The 21,390-nt window shown below is 36.1% G+C and overlaps 1 protein-coding gene across 14 annotated transcripts in view; it reads right to left on the reverse strand.

Annotated features, from left to right (window-relative positions):
- tjp1a (tight junction protein 1a) overlaps positions 1 to 21,390 on the reverse strand; it is a 137,757-nt gene that overhangs the window by 38,364 nt on the left and 78,003 nt on the right. For 13 of the 14 annotated variants that reach the window (XM_067399507.1, XM_067399506.1, XM_067399509.1 and 10 more), the window contains 3 exons: positions 1,880 to 1,936; positions 305 to 429; positions 102 to 204 (listed from right to left, as the gene is read on the reverse strand). In XM_067399507.1, coding sequence (XP_067255608.1) covers positions 102 to 204; positions 305 to 429; positions 1,880 to 1,936 — 285 coding nt within the window. Of the gene's footprint in view, positions 1 to 101; positions 205 to 304; positions 430 to 1,879; positions 1,937 to 9,367; positions 9,495 to 21,390 lie in introns of all 14 variants that reach the window. The other variant, XM_067399505.1, reaches the window with a different exon arrangement.

The raw sequence follows: 21,390 nt of genomic DNA on the forward strand, positions 1-21,390 counted from the left end.
TCCATCTTCCATCACAGCCCACTATTCACATCTTAAGTCCAGATAAGACTCAAGGTTGTACAGAACTGACGCAATGTACGAGGGATGATGATGTAACTTACAATTTTGGCATTCTTTCCACTTTTCCTCAGCTGCTGAACAGCGTAGGCATGCTCCACATTGTCCATGGAGACACCGTTTACCATCACCACTCTATCATTCTCTCTGTAGACAAAAATAAATATTTTTGTGAAGAAAAGAAAAACATAAATGCGTTAAATAAATATCTATCCTCTAATTTTCAACACACACAAACACATCTTACTGTAGAAGGCCCTCTGCTGGTCCCCCTTTGAGCACATCTGAGATCACTATAGAGGTCTCTCCGCTCTGGAAATGAGGGTTGTCACGACCCCCTGATATTGCGATTCCAAACCCGAAACCTGGTGCCTGCAAAGAACATGCACATACACACACACACAATGTAAAGTGATTTCCTGGAACTCACAGCATATCTTTAAATTATCAAATTACATTGGACAGAATGATGAAGACAACTATGTAGGTAACTCTGTGAATGTGTGTGTTCTTGTGTGTATGCAATGTCTGGCAACTTTTCAATCTCCCAGGTGTCTAAAGCTCTGAGCTCTCAATCTTGCACTCAAGCAATCAAACAGAAAGGCAGATAAGAGTGAAAAGGTAGAGAATGACAGACAGACTCCAGACAGATGGCCAGAGGGCAGAGCTCTGTTCAGAGCCTTTCCTGATGTCACTGGGTGTTTTCACACACGCACTGGTCTGTTCTACCTCTCACTGCCATCCAAACCATCTGGCCTGTGAGTGTTCTCTAAACAAACAGCTATAAATCATATTAAGAGTCAGAGCAGGCGAGGAGCACATATAATCACATGGGAGAAGAATAGTCTTGTTTTTCTGTGTGCATTGTAACAGAGGCAGCCATGTAATACTGTTATGACACAGCTAAAGCGATTCCACCTACAATAAAGCCCCCAGTAAAAGGCTTAGTGCTCATACACCTGTTATCTTGTCTAGGATGTCAGTACATCAAAAAGCGGGTCACAAAAGGACTGACTGAACTGAAGTTTAATACAGACATCATGTTATGAAACCGATCCAAGATTTGTGTAAGTGACCGTAGTATTCTGACTCTTACAGAAGGAGGGGCTTAAAAAAAAAAATACTGTGCCCAACTGACTGTTGCATAATCGCTCACTCTTTTTCAGACTCTGGTTTAGATGTGTTTGAGCCTAGGAACATGCAGGATGAGGAAAAGGAACAGGAAGTGGAGCAGAGCAGGAATTTTGTCCTCTCACACACTGCTTCCTGCCATCTGGGGGATCAGCTATTGTGTACTCTATGACCACACATCCTGTAACTAGCCATCCCAAAAGAGAAGAGAGGGGAGAGGGAGGAAAGAAAGACAAAAAGATAAAAGAAGGGCTGCACTGATATTAGAATTCCAAGCCAATAATTCTTTTCAAGATAAATGGCCAGAATTAACATTAGATTTTACTTTGACTGAAAATATTTAATATGATAAAATACTACTACTAATAATTACATATTAAGTGTGTGTGTGTGTGTGTGTGTGTGTGTGTGTGTGTGTGTGTGTGTGTGTGTGTGTGTGTGTAAGCGTACGCAATTCAATACTTAATTTTGACTGATACTGAAAAATAAAATATAAAAAATTGCTAGTATTCCTTGATAACATGATACTGAAGTCTGATTTATTAGAAAGAAAGAAAGAAAGAAAGAAAGAAAGAAAGAAAGAAAGAAAGAAAGAAAGAAAGAAAGAAAGAAAGAAAGAAAGAAAGAAAGAAAGAAAGAAAGAAAGAAAGAAAGAAAGAAAGAAAGAAAGAAAGAAAAGTTCAGCACTCACCCTGTGAAGAGTCACCGTGTGCTGTTCCCATATTACAGTTTCCTCCATTGTTGTACTCTGCGAGAAAGACAAAGAGAAAATCAGTTAGGACAAAGTCTAAGCACAGAGAATGAGTTTGTATCAGCAGGTATTTCTCCTCTTTGTCAATGGTACGAGGTGATGTTACTCTGACCTCTATAAGCTGCAGGAATTAAGCATATTTACCAAACCAGTTCTCTATGCTTGAAATAAAGCTGTGTGTAATGGTCTGAGTAAAGGCTGTCACAGGGCTAAACAGTGCTGCAAAGCTGACTATGGCCATGTGTGCCAAAACCCCACACACACACACATAAACACAAACAAACACAACTGAAACAACAACACTACAAACACTGGAACAGCTATAAACAGTATCTGCTATCCTCATTTTAGCACAAGAGCATAAATGAGGCCTGTAAACTCAAAGTGCAAACCAAGTTAGGTTTCCTTTTTTAATCAATATAATTTCGTATAATTTTACAGCATGTTTCTAATAAAAGTATGTGATTAAAGACTGACACTATTAAGAAAAAATACATATAGGTTATAAGAAAGGAGAAAAAAAAAAACATGAAATAAAACAGAATGATGTGATCACTATAGGAACACCTGACCGGAATGCCCCACTTTTCTTGACTGACCGATCAGATGACCGCTGTCCAACTCAAGCTTGAACATAAGAATATGTCTCTGCCTTAAATGCAAACATCATATAAACAAACTGATACAAAATGAACAAGATACAAAATTGATACAAAATTGTACCTGGTACAAGTCAGAGGAGACAGAGAGAAGGAGAGAAAGAGAAAGAGAAAGAGAAAGAGAGAGAGGGAGTGATAAAGACAAGGAGAGAAAGAGCAGAAGGTATTTATTTATAGCTCTAACCCTGAGCTGAGGTGAATGGTTTGGGCTCCTGCTCCTTCACCCCTGTACTGTACATGCCAGGCTGGATAAATTATTACAGTATGTCTGGGAGCTCCAAAACAGACTCGAGCTCTAATGGTGCACACACTATATCGCCTGGTTTCACAGACAAGGCTTAAGCTAGTCCCAGACTAAAATGCATGTTTGAGCCATTTTAACTGAAAGCAACTTGTACTGACATATCTTAAAATATGTCAGTGCCATTGTTTTGAATCAAGATGAACACCAGTAATGATTTTTTTTTTTTCCTAGTGTACGTTTATAAAAGCTATTTAAATATCCTAATTGAACTGAGGTCTCATCCTGGCTTAGGCTAAGCCCTGTCTGTGAAACTGGGCCTATGCCTCATCTGCAATGAACAAATTGTATTATATCACAAACAAATACAAAGGTCTGAAATTACTAGTGAGTTTAAGTGAAATGCCTGCTATTTTGCTTTATTCTAATTTATTATATTTTACTAATTGCAAAGTATATTAGTAGAAAAAGATAAAAGTAAAAAATACAAAACACAAAAACAAAAACAAAGAAGTAAACAATCTACAATATTTTTTACATGATAATGAGTGATCGTATCAGAAACTTGATCACAATTAAAATTATTTGATTCAAAATTCTTCTCAAATATGTCTCTTGAAAAATATGTATACATATAATAACAGTTGTTGTGTTAGACTTTCAACAGACTGCAGATACACACACAATGCAGCGCGTGTTTACCGTTTGAATATCAATCATGCTGATCACTTATTATTCCACTCCGCTTATGTTCGTCAGATAAATTTAAGGTCATTAAAAGTCTTCAGAACCTTAAATGGTATAACAAGAGTATTAATAATCATTTTAAAGTGTCTTATATTTTGTGGATGGAAAAACAATCATGATACTACCTTATGTGATTATTAACATTAAAGGGTTAGTTCACCCATAAATGAAAATTCTGTCATTTATTAATTTCATTAAATGTGAGCGCTGCATGTTTTAAAGTCAAAAGATGGCGCTGTTGCACGTTCTTCAGGCTCTCGCTACAGCGCTTCAGAGCAGCTCGCAATCAATGATTAGCGCACATTAGTCAACCATTTGCTTAAGAACTAATGCTGATCAATTATGACAAAGTTTACTTTATATTATTCATAATGTAATGTGTTGTAACGCTTGTAACAACATAGTTTTTTTTATCTTCCTCATCTAAACTTGAATAAGTAGCAAAAGAAAAGCACATGCATTTCAAAATAAGAGTCCTGCTGTATTTTGGCCTGTTCATTAATCAAAGCCGTATGTATATAAATTTCCCTTGTTTGTTATTTGGTTACACAAACCAAATTTAATATATTTATATATTTATTTCCATGTATTTATATTAATTTTCATTTGATTCAAAGTAAACTGTTGTAGCTTCAGGAAGGATAGACTAACAACATTATTTGACACATATTATTCAATATAAATATTATAGTTAACTAAAACAATGAAAAAACATTTTTTCATTGCTTGAAATAGATGTTAAATTAACTGAAATTAAAATGTATAAAAACTAAACAGCCATGTTTAAAAACAACCAAAAACAAACAAACAAAAAAAAAAAAAACATTAAAACTTAATGAAAAATGTAAGCAGAAAACATAAAAATCTAATTGGATTCAAAATATTAACAAAAACTATAAAAGTATTAAGGGAAAATATTGACATTCATTTCCCAGAAAAATCACAAGATGAAAACGCTGAAACTGTAAAGGGGAGATATACATGTAAAAACACAACAGGATGACTAAAAGTAAGTGATTTAATTTAAGTTCATTAATTGTGTGGCTCAAACATTTTTGGCACCTATTTTTCCCCCCTATAGGAGCCAATGGCTCCTTAATTATTTATTTATTTATTTTTTTTTTGTCTGGAGCCTATATCACCCACCCCTTGTGTGCTTTACATCCCACTTAAACATCCAGCATATCTGCACTGCAAACACAGTTTAACCCTCTGACCTGTTTACCACGCTGCTCAGCAAGCACCTCATTCATGGTCCTAATTGGTACAAGGGCAATAATCAGTTCATGCCCCCATTTCTACTCTTCTCTCTCATGGTCAGGCTTTATTGTGACCCCATTTGAAAGGCATCCACCTCCCACAATCTCACCATGCCTATCTCCCCTCCTCTGACCCTCATCCAACACATTCCTGTTCTGTATCTGTAGGGTCAGAGGTGCTGGATTCATCGAACTGTAAGAGCCGACAGCAGGGGCCCCAACCATGAGAAAAATGCCCATGCAGTGAGCCATGTGACAGACAGAGAGAGAGAGAGAGAGAGGCCTAGGGGGTCTTGTCCTTGGTGGCGGATGAACAGCAGACTGTTCAGGCTTCAGAAGAATGGCCCGTTTACGCCTGCGTGAAAGCTGAGGCAATGTCAGGACTGGATACATAAAGGCTGGAATACACTGCATGACTTTTGCCCAGATTTACAGTCTGGATGAGCTGACAGATTTCACAAAAAAAAAAATCATGTAGTGTATGATGGGCACAGACTCTAATGTTTTAGTTTCAGATTATGAATCCATCCAGTTGGAGGATATCAAACATTTTTTATATATTTTGAGCGGATTTTAGAACACATTGTTTTCATGAAAAGTCATGTAGTTTTATGGATTCTGGTTCTACTTAACTATTCCAGCATTCCAGTTTTTCAGCAGTGTTGAGTAATAAAGAATGGACAATAGTTGAAGAAAAAAAGTCTTGCATTTACTACCCTTTGCAGCTAGTTGTCAAATTATTTCAACGGCATATCATTTAGCAATAAGGCATAAGTGGCCAAACATGTTTATATACAAATATTACATGTGGGTGAGCAGCCAAAGTGGTCCAAGCAGCAACAGCCACCTCTGGCTCAGTTTACTCCTAACATTAAGATCAGTCTCAAATGAAACACCATTTACACTTCCTCAGGGTTTCTTGCCTTCTCTGCTCTATTCATGCAAGAAATGGTTCACTCAAAAATTCTCTCAGCATTTATTCACCCTCATGTAGTTCCAAACACATATGACTTTTGTTCATTTTTGAAAAACAAATCAAGATATTGTTAATGAAACCTAAATAAATCTCATTGGTTCTCACGTGTCAAACTAATATATTTGAAATTCCGTTTAGCATTTTTCATGTCATCTATATATGTGTGCTGAACAAGTTTATATGAAAAATAGCCTAAATCTATTAATTATATAAAGTGATTGTGTTTCTTCAGAAAACATGGATTAAACTGCTTGTTTCATTTGAATTCCATTTACAATGTATTCATGAAGATTTGAAGCAGAATTTTTTTCGGTTTCATTTAAAATATCTTCATGTGTTTTTCTAGTACAAACAAATCTTATGGGCGTGAGTAATTGATGATAATTTTCATTTGTGAGTGAACTATCTCTTTTAAGGAATCTTTCCAGGAATCTCATCTCATCCCTGCTGAGAAAACACATATTGACATATGGAAGTTTATGGTCAGAAGTATCTGTGTGGTCAGGTAACAGTCACTCCGCAGTGCTAGAAGTCATTAATATGAGTCAGGCTAAGCACTTCAGATTCTCTAATCTGATGAGATTATCTTGTTACTATTCACAACAACACAGAGCTAAGAGTAAACACACTATTCTGAAAACTGAGCTGTGCGAAGCTCAACAGAGATAAAACCTGAAAAATCCTTTAATACATTTAATAAGTCTACATTAATAAGAAAATTCAAAATGAATATCCCACATTTCTGCCACAATACCATGGTGATACTACAGTAAATACATGGTAAATGATGCTGATTTGTAGATTAAAAAGCCTTCTGACTGTTTTGTTGTGCACAGCTTTTCTCCTGTTTGTCAGTGCTGTTTCATCTGGCTTTAAACTAGTTTAAATCACAGACATTTGGGTTCTTCACTGAACTCAAACGCTTCTCACTGACCGTGAGACTGATCAGCAAGTAAACACATACGCTCGAGTAAGCTCACGTCGCATTGACATTTGAACTTTGAGTCGAGCGAATAAATGGTATGTGTGCCGTGCCATTTAAATGAGTTACGTTCTGCTTTTTGGCGCATACACTTTATCGAACTTTTGATATTGTTTTATCGAATAAATTATATATTGCGACAAATACCGTTATCGTTTTATCGCCCAACCCTATGCAAAAGTAAATAATTTTTTCAGCCAAACTTAAATCTCCTGAAAGCAAAACAAAACAAGGTCTCTATTTGCAGGACAGAGTCTAAAACAGCCATGATCTAATAATTCCCTACAAGCAGCAGCAAACAACAAGTCTTTTTGTGTTCAAGAACGCCTGGGTATATTTATACATTCACGTTTGTTCAGGCCTGAGGCCTAGTAGTGCTGCGCCAAGAAACAAAAAGCAGGCATGGGCAGTCCCGCTCAAAGCCAAAGAATTGTTCTGCCGCTAAAGAGAGTCTTTGTTTCAAGCAGACCTCAGACCTGCCAGAAAGCGAGTAGGGGTTCAAAGAGACCAGATAGGCAGCTAATAGTGAGCTCTGACAGCCAGGTGAAACTGAGAGGCTTTCTAGTAGATCAGCAGCCATCTTTTCTGGGCCAACAGCTTTGCTAAAATGGGCAGGCAGCTTAAAAGGTGGTGTATCTCAGAGAGATTTCTCTCTGGATCAATAAAACCGATACAGATAAGCAGTTTCAGAGTGTTTGCTAGCGAGCTGCTGCACTCATAGCTGTTAAATAATGAGTGCTCTGGTCATTAGACTCCTCAGCACACTAAAACAGCACGACTATAATTTAGAGTCTAAATGCTGGTTTCTGCAGTGTGTTTAAAACAATACTGACTGGTTTGAAATGCAGTAGGGAGGTCCACTAGTACTTGAGCGTGTAAACTGAAATCTCTCTCTCAAAGAACATTCCAGAGAATTCATTCTTCTCACGCCTACATCAAATAAATACACGCGTATATTAACACAACACAGCCTGGCTTGCTTTCCTGTGAGAATTCTCAGCTGCTAAAGCCACTGAAATTAGAGCAATCTCAGGAAAAGAAAAAAAAAATTAGAAATGTGTTAGTATGGAGGAGACAATAAACAACACATAAAAGAGCCGTAACATTGAACTGCATAAGAGACTTCAACCTGAACCACTAATATATTATTGATGATGCAAATGTCAGCATGATAAAAGCCACACATGTGCATGACCATTTTCCACATTAAAGCACAAATTACTAACTTCAAATTAAAAATTTAGGGCAAGACATGTTAGGTAAAATATTGGCATCTTCTGCACCAATTTTAAGAGTGACAATCTTAGTCTTTGATTCCCTGCTAAAAATTAAAGCTCATTTCTGCTCAAATCTCCTGTCGGTTAAGGTGCTGACCATGTCCTTTCTGCTTTGACCAGGAATGATCCATTAGCCTTACTCTGGAACAAACCCAAACAGGATAACCTGGGATAGAAACAGCTAAACAGTGATTTGGTGAGGTCATAAACATCATCTACAATACTGAATCTGTGCAGCCGTTTTAAGAAAGTTGTGTATTCAGGATGGAACAGTTGACCGTTGACACCACTGTGAGAATGGAGCCCTGATTGGATAGGACAGGACGCAACCAAGAGCTGGAATTTACAGCAGGAAGCTCCTTCCTGTTTGCAGGGAGTATTTTCAACTTTGAAAGAAAACACCCAAGCCGTTACAGCATCTGATCGCCTTGAATCAGTCCAAAATTAATGAAAGCAAAATGCTATACAACACAAAACAAGTGTGAATAATTAGAATCTTAAAGAATTATTAATTTAAAGACCAAATCAGGCTCTAACCTCGAAAACCTTGAAAAAAACAGGGTAATTTATTTTGTAAATTATTTTACAAAGCAGGTTAACACTTTATTTTACAGTGTCTTGTTATAGTTACATGTAGTTACTATAGTAATTACTATAAATTGTGTATAATTAATTGCATGCAACTAACCCTAAACCACACAATAATCCTAATCCGGTAACACTTTAAAGGTGACATTACATGCTACTACATGTACTTACTAGTAATAATAGTAAATTGTACATAAATACAAGTAACTGACCCTAAACCAAACCCTAACCCTAACCATAACTCTATAGTAAATACATGTAGCTAATTAATATTACTCAGTACTTATTTGAGTAAGTATAATGTAACTTCCTCACTTTAAAATAAAGTGTAACCCCTAATCCTAAACCTGTAGTAAGTACATGCACTTTATTCTTATTACTCAGTACCTAAATGTATAATTACACTGTAACACGGATACCTTAAAATAAAATGTAACCCAAAAGCAACATAAGCAAAAACATGTTCACCGTTCTATTTGCCATGTTACTTTTTCGAAACATGGACCCGATAGAGAGCTACAAGGGCTCAAAGTGGCATTTTGGAACAGGGCCTATGCCAGCAATTGCTGAGTACACTAGAGACCAGAGATTTTAGACCATATTTACATTGCAAGCTGAAATGTAATATTATATTTTATATATACATTTATTCATTTATTTATTTAATCTTATTAAAAAATGTTTGAATGGTTACATCACCCAGCAGATTAGTGTACCAGGTTGAGTACAGATGAGCAAATCAAGAATCACGGAAGGAAAGAGGAGTCTGGTCCATGAAAGGGGGAAGGGCAGCCTAGCATCCTAAGGCTGGCATCCTGGGACTGCCCTGCATGATTCACACACAGAAATTACAATGCATTCATGACCGTCACCTGAGTGTCAAGAGTTTTTATATATAATATAATATAATATAATATAATATAATATAATATAATATAATATAATATAATATAATATAATATAATATAATATAATATAATATAATATAATATAATATAATCACTAGACCAAGCCTGTTAAAGGATTAGTTCACTTTCAAATAAAATGTTCCTGATAATTTACTCACCCCCATGTCATCCAAGATGTTCATGTCTTTCTTTCTTCAGTCGAAAAGAAATTAAGGTTTTTGATGAAAACATTCCAGGATTATTCGCCTTATAGTGGACTTCAATGGCCTCCATACGGATGAAGGTCAAAATTACAGTTTCAGTGCAGCTTCAAAGGACTTCTTCAAAAACTTACGCTGTATGTCCAACGCCTTCCCTATTCAACTTACGGAACGAACGCAGCACCAGTTCCGTTTTTTTCCGTAAGTAGAATAGGGAAGGCATAGGACATACAGCGTAAGCTTTTCGAAGAATATGGAAAGCGGAAGCACGTACAAGGCGATCATTTGTGTTTATAAAGCATATACAGTTGTATTTTTTTCGAAAATGACCGATCATTTCACTAGATAAGACCCTTATGAACATGAACATCTTGGATGAAAGATGAGAGAAAAACATGAACATCTTGGATGACATGGGGGTGAGTAAATTATCAGGAAAATTTTATTTGAAAGTTGACTAATTCTTTAAATCAAGTTGGCTAACAATAAAGAAAAATTTACGAATAAGAAGGGAATCAGATATGAGTTTGTTAGTTGTTGGTCAGATGGTCAGATATCAGCTGCATCAAAACCATATCTGAAAGTGACCAACCTCAATGTGTATTCGCTATGAACTAGGGTATAACGGTTCTTGGTTTAAAAAAAAAAAAAATTAAACCGTACCGTTCTCCACCCACGGTTCGGCACGACTGTGACCAGTAATTTATGTCATCATCACCCTATTTGGACAGGCACAAAACAATAACAAAAAAATGCTGGGCAGGGCTCGACATTAAGGACTACTCGATGACCAGCAAGTGTACAAGTGTACACACACACACACACCCGAAGCGTCAATACGGAAAGCCGTATCTCAGACAGTGTATGAATACTAAATTGATTTCGCTTTCACGTCTTCTTGTGCTTCAATGAAAAATTCACACAAAAATCGCATCAACATGCCAGTCTTGGCAAGAATCCCAGCAAACAGTCTAATATGTCTTAAATGAACATTAACAGTCAAGAAAAACAATGTTTGTGTATTAGGGATGTGTATCTCCATAACTGAAGCCGATGCGATACGCATCTCGATGCATAGCCAACGATATGATGCGATACATTAAAGATACATATGAAGCAGCTACCATTGCGATATGATTCACCCCAATTACGATGCGATCCGATTGGATTCAACACAATGTGATATGATGCAATGAAAAAATACGATGCTATGCAATTCAATTCAATTCAATTCAATATGTAGGGCTCTATGAAATACTTGAAATACTACTTGAAATTTTATTTTTTACCAAATTCTGTTTTAATTTTTCTGGATTCCATTTTAATGTTTTAATTCAAAAACATGTTTAATTAATTGAATTAATAAAAAGCAACTTTTAATTTGTTTACAATAATAGGGCCCTATGAATTTTTTTCCAGAAATTCTGTGCTGTGTATTTTAATTTTTCTGGTAATCAAATGAAGGCATAAAACTTTTAATCAAATTAAATTTAAATAAACCCTTTAATTTTTTTGTTATGTTAGAACCAATGCATCGCGATACAAATTCCAACTAGTATCCAATGCACAATTTTTTTAAATCCATGCACCACATTGTGAACTTTTATAACGATGCACCGATGCAAATCGGTGAATCTTACCATCCCTAATCTGTAAAATATTAGTATATTGGATCAGTGCATTATGTTTTAAAGTGACAGCAGCCTAATATTCCTGCTGCTGTCTGTTTTTAATGTTACCCAAACAACAAACGAAATCACTCACTGCTCTTGAATGAATAACTTTAGTAACATTGATAACGATTCATCTATATTTAATTTATATAGTGAAGATTATGCAGTGTTATTTTACATTTGACTACTTTATAACATCTTTACTTGAAAACTACTGTTAGACCTACCTGAAAAAAAAACTATGAGTATAAATGAATGAAACCATGAGTAATTTGAACCATTACACCCCTAGTGGACACGCATGCAATATGATCCGATCTGTGCCTGGCATCTAAAAACACCGTAATTGGTTGACAGTGTAAATCCAGCCTTAGTTACACAAGAGGCCACCTTTACTGCAGCCCATCCTGCAAAGCTTAAACAGTGATCAGTCAATCTGATGACTTCACATGCCTTGAGCCACCACACACTGCAGATGTTTTCTGAGGACAAGCCTCTTCATTCCATTCCCAAATTGATCCTTTTTTTTTTTTTTTTTAATTATGGAATGCAAGAACATTCACAAATTCTGAATTTGTAACCCATTTGGAGACAGAAGTCTCATTGTTGAATGTGGGAATTGGCATAATCCTCTCTGCTGCAGAGTGTAACACTCACAGTTTGGTGGTAGTTGGTTGAATCAGGTTAATAAAGATCTGTGTGTCTCTCCGTGCATTTCTTCGTCTTCGCGCAGATCCATACAGACTGCAACGGTGCGCTGTACACTTGCACGTTTAATGTAAATCCACACAGAAAGAGTCAGGTAGCCGGGGGCGGTGCGTGAGCACAGAGCCAGTTCTTCCAGCGTGCTAAAGATCCTTCATTAGAATGACAGACAGGAACTCCACATGTTCTTAGGATGGATGCAAACTTGCATCAGGCAGTGAGAAATGATATCCAGAAAAAAAAATACCCTCTGCAGTAGTAGTTTCTCACGGCTTCTTCCTCCGTACGTGCAGTGTTTGTATATGCGTGTGTGTGTGTGTGAGAGAGACAGAGAGAGAGAGATTGTATGAGGAAGGGAGAAAGAAACACACCCACAATGTGTCATGGGGGTGTTAGTGATGGGGGAAATGAGACACCGTTGCTCATGCTCAGCCCTGGACTGTGTGCAGTCTGCTACTTACAACTGCAAAACACCCATACATATAGATACCTGCAGCTTATTTATATTCATGCTGTCTACTGCAGTACACTGCACCATGAGTGTTTATTACCAGGATACACATACACACACACAAATGAGGGATAACTTTCATGCTCAAAGGGCACTATGTTAGACACAAATCATGCCAATTAAATTATTTCAAATGCAAATGTGCATTCACACTTGGCAGGTTTAGTTTGATTAAAATGAAATTTGGTGCAATTTGCTATGTTTGTGCAGTTAATTTGAGTAAGTGTGAACGCTGCCATCCAAACCTTAGTGCACACCATACAAGCGGACCAAGACCACAGAAAAGATGGGTCTCAGTCCACTTCCAAATGAACTTTGGTGCAGTTCAACTGAAATATGAATGCAACAAGGAGCAAAGACATCTGCAGGTGAAATCATGTATTCCAGGAGAACATGAGGACTGCATTTATTTGCGTTGTATAAATATGTGATTAATCTAATATAGGATGCATTTCATTGAGTTAAATAACCCGCTACCAAAGCTCTTCAGTTTCCCGGTGTTCATTCAGCTCTTCAACTTTAGCAATGCACTATATTAATAACTAAGATGGACTATGAACTGTAGTATACAGAACATTATAAAGATCAATATTGTAATAAAATGTTGTGAATTCTTTGGGTTTAGTTGCTGTGTTTCAGTTATGGGAAGAGCAAATCCACAACAGGAGTTACACATTCTGACTACACATGTAATTACTTCAATTTCACTGGCGCATTCGCGTCATTTTATGCAGATAAAAATTGTAATATTATTTAATATTGTATAAATATATGATTAATATAATATACAATGAGTTAATTTATTTATTAGCAAGCGTTTTAGTACCCGGTGTTCATTCAGCTCTCTTGCTTCAGGGCACACAGCTCAAACAGCAATATTTCTTTTTCAAAAAACTGATGCATTAACAAGCACTTTTATTTTTCTAGTATCATTTATCAACAACAATATGTTAATTAAAATTAATTAATTTTAATTCAAATCATTTCATTCATCGTCTGTGAGGAGGCTATTCCATTTTATTTATCCAGGACATGCACTGCAAGTTGTCCAATGACTTGTTTGCACTATTTAGGTATAATTTTATTTATTTGCAAGGCAATAGATTTTTTTTATTTATTTTTTTTGGGATAAAGAAAGTTGGCCATAGGAGTGCAAAATTCATTTTAAAACTGGTTCAAACTAGGTTACTGTACTGTATATGTTTGATTTATTTTGAAGTGCTTGGGACATGGCTTTTAATGGTGAGACTTTTGTTATATCATATAAAAAAAAAAAAATCATATATATATTATATATATATATATATATTATATATATATATTATATATATATATATATTATATATATATATATTATATATATATATATATTATATATTATATATATATATATATATATATATATATATATATATATATATATATATATATATATATATATATATATATATATATATATATATATATAAAATATATCATATCATAAATCATATATATTTAGATAACTGATGTATTGGCCGATAAATATGTTATCTGCTTTCAAATATAAATAATTATCACTATCAGAAAATTGATCAGCCAAAGATCGGTGCATCCCTATATTTTATTATATTATAATGTTGTTTTAATGTTTTTTTTTTTACAACCAATTAATTATTTTTGAAAGGAAGGCTGAAATGAAAGGCATTTATATGGTTCCATGCCTGCTGTGTTTCGTATTACAGCTTAGAATTCACTAGTGAAGGGTTTAGGATTGTGCACATTCTTGTTATGTCATTAGCCAATCACAATTGCCAGGTCACTTCCCTACAGTGAAATCCTCTAAACTTGAGTAAAACACACATCAGTTGTTTAGTTATTTGCACATCTTTCTGCAATTTGCTGATCTGATCATAAATAAAGCATAGCTTCTCTAACCTATATTCACAAAGAAGGGTCAGCAGGATTATTTTCTGTTCTTCTGTGTTATTTTTAAAACATGCTAAGGTCACATGATTTTTTTCCCCCGTTTCCTCACTATCTGCTTTGGTCCCTGGGCTGTGCCCTGAAAAAGCTGTACAAACTCTCTCTCTCTTCAAACAGGCACACAAACACACACTCATAACACACTGGCACACATACACACAGGCCAAATCCATCTTAAACGCAGTAATCCTCTAACAGTTGGATTCAGAGGGGCTCTGTGTGCATCTGTTCTGCAGACCTATGATTCTCTGTGTTGTCAGCTTCCTGCTCTTTGTGCCAATGATGACATAGAACATCAACAATTTAGTGTTAAAATGTATGAAATGCAAAAAGAAAATGTCTAATATAAAAAAAGATTGCTAATACACAAATATATGCAAAGTCCTCAGCACAGATCACATTTCAAGCCATTTATTCTGGTGACTTCTGAAAAGGTGTATTCCAGAGAAACAGGAAGGTTAGTTTATGCAAATCTCAGAGTAGCTGTGACCCACAATTTATTGTGTTTACGTATTTAGTAGGAAAAAGCTGACTGTTCGAACCAACAAAAAACTGTTTCTTAGAACTGAGATCACAAAGATGGCTGTAGTAGTATGGTTTTAATTGTGCAGCTTTAGAAAACAGTCTAATAATGCAGTTAATGGATTCTCATCCATGGAATGTGCCACTTCCAGTATTTGCCTGTTACTTGACATGGGTAAATTGCAATAGAGGATTTTTTAAAATTGAGTACTCAAATTTTAAATGAGGAATTGTCACAGCCCTACAAAAGGTGTTCAATTTTAAAACTTAGGACCACTCACACCATCGATAACTATAAAGATAACTATAATGATAACTATATTAGCATCCACACCAGCAGACAATATTGTTCTGTTTATTCTAAGCACATGCTTTTCTGCCGCTTTAAATGCTTAAGGTCATTATAGCAGGATGACTTCTGATTGGCTGTCAGTGTTTTTATGTTCATCAGCTGGAAAAAATGTTCTGAAAGTGGTTCCAACGATATTGTTTCTCTGTGCCGTTATCGTAATAGATGTGGTGTAGATTGTGCTATTCTTTAAAATTGAGAACAAGTTATCGTCCTTGATGTGAACAGGCCTTTAGAGAGCCAACAAAGAAAATCATTGTCCCATCTCCTACACTGCAGTTTTCAGCTAGATCTCTTCACCTTTATCAAATGAAGCACAAGAGAAAAGCCACTGCAGTCAATAAATCTAAAGACATGTATTAAATCCTAACAATCTGCCCATTTATACTCTGTTCTTCCTACTGACTCGGCTTAAATAGCTACTATGTAGGTGTGAATCTCTGGCCTTAGAGACAGTAAGACTGAGTGGTGGGTTTAAAGGGATAATTCACCCAAAAATGAAAACTCTTTCATCATTCACTAACCTGATTTTGTTTCAAATAAAACAAAAAATGTTTCAAATGTTTCTTCTGCGCTTACCAAAAAAAAAAAAAAAAAATCTTCTCTGCATTTCTTGGTTACAAACAATCTTCAAAACATCTTGTTTTGCGTTCCAACATGAGGGTTTGGAACAATATGAGGGTGAGTAAATTATTTTATTTTGGGGGTGCACTATTCCTTTAATGTGCTCCTTCAGATTTTCAGGGACAAAACAAAGCAACGTTGCACCCAAACAATAAAACTGATCCTATGAATCAATGGCAAAGTTGAAACACTAGCCAAGATGTATTATATTATCCACAGGATGCTGAGGGGGAGAAAATGAGAGAGCGACAGAGAGACATCTAATCTGGTTAAGCAGTTCTTGACAATCAAAGTCTAAAAATAGCCCATGGCAGCCGTGAATGAGCTGGAGAAAGAAAGAGTGAGAGAGACAGTAAGCAGAAAGACAGCGCAATGGGGAGGGGGTTGTTCCCACTGTCTCGGTTGTACTCCAGACGATTTCGAATTTAAGCATGCAGGATCACCGTCAGCCAATCAGAAACAGGCACCTCCTGTGGAACAGCGTGCCAGCAGGGTTCCCATGATGTCATAATAGTAAGCGTAACCATGGTGACTTTATCTGATTCTCTAGCTGGCTCCCAATGGACAGAGCACCTTTCAGACAGCTACACATGGACATCACAGACTGCACACTCATACTGCAGTAGTAAAGTTTTCCTGTCTCTTCTGTCGTTCTTGTACAAAAACGCTAATCAATTTAAGACTAGAGGCAACAGTTTTATTCTCAGCCATGATCCTTGGCTGCACCTTGACAACTCCTATTCATTCATGTGATTCTTCGAATTCCAATTAAAAGCATTAAGGCTGATGTTTGTAGTTCCTGCATCACTATAGACCCTGCTCCTCAAGAGCTAGGCTGCATCTGAAAACTTAAAAATGCTTCCTTCGAAAGATGCATTTCAAGGTAGGAAATAGGGCAGGGCGATATATCGCATGCGATTGTCATTCGCATTTCGTCAGTAAAGCCGTCAGCTTGTCAGTGAACTAAGGCTCTGTCTATTAAATGCCGCTCCATTTGAAAGCAGGTGATGGCGATTTAGCAGTAATCAGGGAACCGATATATCACCCAGCCCAAGTAGGAAAGCATCATGGCACATCCAAATCTAATATTAGCTTCACGTCCTGTCTGACTTTCATCTGATTTATTTTTGAGGGCAGCAGAGATGTACCCTTTGCTGTCTTTGATATCCCACAATCCTGCTGTGGAAAAACAAATGACAGAACACAAGTGCAGCTCTGAAAAGGGGCAGGGCTACGTAAGGTCTGTAGAAGCAACAATTATAAAAAGGAGCACAAAACCATCATCAACCTCCTTTCAAAACCAAGGATGCATTAAATTGATAAAAAGTGACAGTTACAACATTTGTAATGTTAAAAAAGATTTACATTTCAAATAAATGCAGCTCTTTCTATTCATCAAAGTATCCTGAAAGAAAAATACATTACAATTTCCACAAATACTTTATGCAGAAAAACTGTTTCCAACTTTGATAATATCTAGAAATGTTACTAGCACAAAATCAGCATATTATAATGATTTCTGAAGGATCATGTGACAATGAAGACTCAACACCTCTTCTCTGATGATCTATACTCGAGGGCGGGAGAACCAGTCACTCACGAGATCACAGCAACAGCAAGCAACAACAATCCAATGATGCAATCAATTCCCCATGGAAAAATTAAGTACTACCATTTCACTTGGATATACGTCATAGGGAAGAAAAGACTATTACAACTTCAGTTTCAACAGCTTTTGGTAAACTGTAATAACATTTCACAATATTACCATTTTACTGTTTTTTTAATCAAATAATTGTGAGACTTTTTTCAAAAACATAAAACAAATCGTACAGACCAAATCTTTGAATGGTATTGTAAACAATCTACAACCCTAAAGGCCCTTTCACACCAAGAATGATAACTATAAAGATAACTATAACAATAACTATATTTAGGTCCACACCAACGAACGATAACGGTCTGTTTATTCTAAGCTCACATGCTGCAGTTTCAAAATGTGTATAATATCCATTTATTTTAAAGTATCCTTGAAAAGGGGGTTTGAATTGTTGTCAAACAGTGGAGGCTTTTCTGGACCTCAGCGATTAACTTCTCAATGTCATTTTAAATGGATTCTGATTGGCTGTCAGTGTTTTATCATTCAACAGCTGGAAAAAAAAATCATTCTGAAAGTGATATCAATGATATTGTTTCTCTGTATCGTTATCGTTATAGCAGTGGTGTGGACTCTGCTATTCTTTTATATTTAGAATGAATATTAGAACTATATCTTTAACATTATCTTTATAGTTATTGTTCTTGGTGTGAACAGGCCTTAAAGGATTAGTTCACTTTCAAATAAAATTTTCCTGATAATTTACTCACCCCCATGTCATCCAAAATGTCTATGTCCATCTTTCTTCAGTCGAAAAGAAATTAAGGTTTTTGATGAAAACGTTCCAGGATTATTCTCCTTATAGTGGACTTCAGTGGCCTCCAAACGGTTGAAGGTCAAAATTACAGTTTCAGTGCAGCTTCAAAGGGCTTTAAACGATACCAGACGAGGAATAAGGGCCTTATCTAGCAAAACAATATGCCTTCCCTATTCTACTTACGGAACGAACGCAGCAACAGTTCCATTTTTTCAGTAAGTAGAATAGGGAACGCGTAGGACATACAGCGCAAGCTTTTTGAAGAATATGAAAGTGTGGTTTTGGCAGAAGCACTTGGAAGGTGATCATTTGTTTATATAAAGCATATACATTTACATTTTTTTTTTCAAAAATGACCAATCGTTTCGCAAGATAAGATTATTCCTCATCTGGTATCGTTTAAAGCCCTTCGAAGCTGCACTGAAACTGTAATTTTGACCTTCAACCGTGGAGGCCATTGAAGTCCATTATAAGGAGAATAATCCTGGAATGTTTTCATCAAAAACCTTAATTTCTTTTCGACCGAAGAAAGAAAGACATGAACATCTTGGATGACATGGGGGTGAGTAAATTACCAGGAAAATTTTATTTGAAAGTGGACTAATCCTTTAAGAACACAATGTAAAATAGTAAGCACTAACTGCAAGACCATGTTCCCATGTTTAACTAACACAGCAAACAGACTGACTGATGTGCAAAGAGGAAGTAGAAATAAAAATATAAAAACCTCTAATCCTGTGCACTCGGATTAAAAAGTTAATCTCCACAACGCTTCTCTTAAAAGGTCCTCAAAACCTGAGAAAGGCTGTCATCAGCAAGAAAACACCAGCACACCACTAACACACAAGTACAGGAGACTGACCTCCATCATGCACCTTGTGTCTGGCATCTTAAGAAGGCTTCCTGAATGATTTGCGCAATATGCTAATGTGAAAAATTTTAGTAGATCTACAAGCACCTGTACAGTCTCGCTACACAATGTGAAAGATCTAAAGAACAACTCAAATGAAGCAAAACTGCATAAAATACCTCAGGGGTTAGGGCTGAAACGGTTGTCAACATTATCGACAATAAAAAATTGTCAAAAAATGTTTGATGTTGAATAGACCTTTGATCTCAAATGACCTACTTTAAGGGCCTGCAATAACATGGTTTGACCAGTGGGGTGGTGTATCACAATACTGTAATGCAGCCCTCCTGGATAAATAAAATAAAATAAATAAATAAATAAATAAAAGCTGTCATATCCAGGGCTGCCAACTCTCACGCAATAGACACCAGACAGTTAATTGTGGTTTTATCATCAGAACATGACAAACACTTGCCATTTATCATGTAATATTTATCTGTGAACATTTCACAGATAAATATTACGTGTTTTGTCTTTTAGAAATGCACATTTGACAGTAGCAGTAGCTTGAGTTGGGTTGCAGGTTTAAATTTATGTTCATTATCAAAAACAGTAACCATGGTTTTCCCTGCATTGAAAATATTATGGCGACTGCCAAAATGAATCTTTGACCTGCTGTGGCAAGCTGGGTGTGAGCTAATGAGCATCACCTGCACGCCACACCAGCGTGTCCGCTCCGTTCCCATGGCACTGCGTTTCCACTGTCAGGCCAGTAACCCAAAACCCGCCCTCAACACGCCTCCATAGAATGACGTCACACAACCCCACCATTTAAGTAGCTGATTGAAAACTAATTAGATCGCATAATGAGCATGTCAGAAGCGAACGTTGGGTCTTTACTTAAAGACTTAAGATTCTAAAGCTGCAAAAACTAATCGATAAAATCGATAATAATCGATAATGAAAATTGTTGACAACGAATGTCATTATGTCTTCGAAACGTACACGGAAAACTTGTACAAGTCAAGTCAAATAACAGCACTGAATAACGCATTTCTATGGACAAAATGTTTCCTCTACTATTTTTCGATGCAAAGTAAACTGCTGCTGCAAAGGTACCTAATCCAAGCTGCCCAAAACATGAGAATTATTTATTTGAAGCTTCAAGCTAATGCATTAGCATAACGTTTAACATGGCTTGCACTGTCAAGAGCTTTGAAAGATGTGTGTGCCGGTTAATGCGTGATACGTTTCCTCAGAGCAAAACTTTACTTCTGTAAGCGTTACAAATTCACACGAGTATTTCCATTTTGCATGAGGGCTCATCCTGACAGTCTGTGTTAAACTTCAAACTTTACTGAATGAGCATCAGCGCGTGCACGTGTGTCAAACAGGTGACACATTAGAGGGGGAAACAATTAAAATTCAGTGCAAAAAAACATTAATTTTGCTGAAATATGTGTTGTTGGATGTTAAATTTAGGTTTAAAAGTCAACATGTAATTTAAGTATTTTATAAGAGTGGTAACAGTAAAGGGATAACTGTAATTGAATATAAATGTGAGACGTTTCTTACTGTCTTTTTATCCAATTAATCAAAGAAATAATCGGCTAACTAATCAATTATCAAATTATCATTAGCTGCAGCCCTATAAGATTCAAGTATCGATATTTGACCAATGTTTTACAATAAAAAAAAAGTTACAGTAACAGTAATTTATTAAATTGTGTCAGGAGTACGCATCAATCATGCTGAATCAAACTGGTATTTACCATTTCACTTTAAAAGAGAACACATACCTATTCAGTTGCACCTGCTTACGTTTATTTGTGACCACAGGAATGCACAAAAAAAAATATTCTCCAAAGGCTTACATGTTTAGAAAAATATTGATAAAATATCATGTTTATGTCACACTTCTTTACACAAAATGAGCATTTCTATTAATTTTTCATGAAATTATGTGATCTAAGGAGGTTTGAGCGATCACTCATGTCTTAC

The sequence above is a fragment of the Chanodichthys erythropterus genome, chromosome 11, assembly GCF_024489055.1.
Source record: "Chanodichthys erythropterus isolate Z2021 chromosome 11, ASM2448905v1, whole genome shotgun sequence".
Classification (NCBI taxonomy): Eukaryota; Metazoa; Chordata; class Actinopteri; order Cypriniformes; family Xenocyprididae; genus Chanodichthys; species Chanodichthys erythropterus.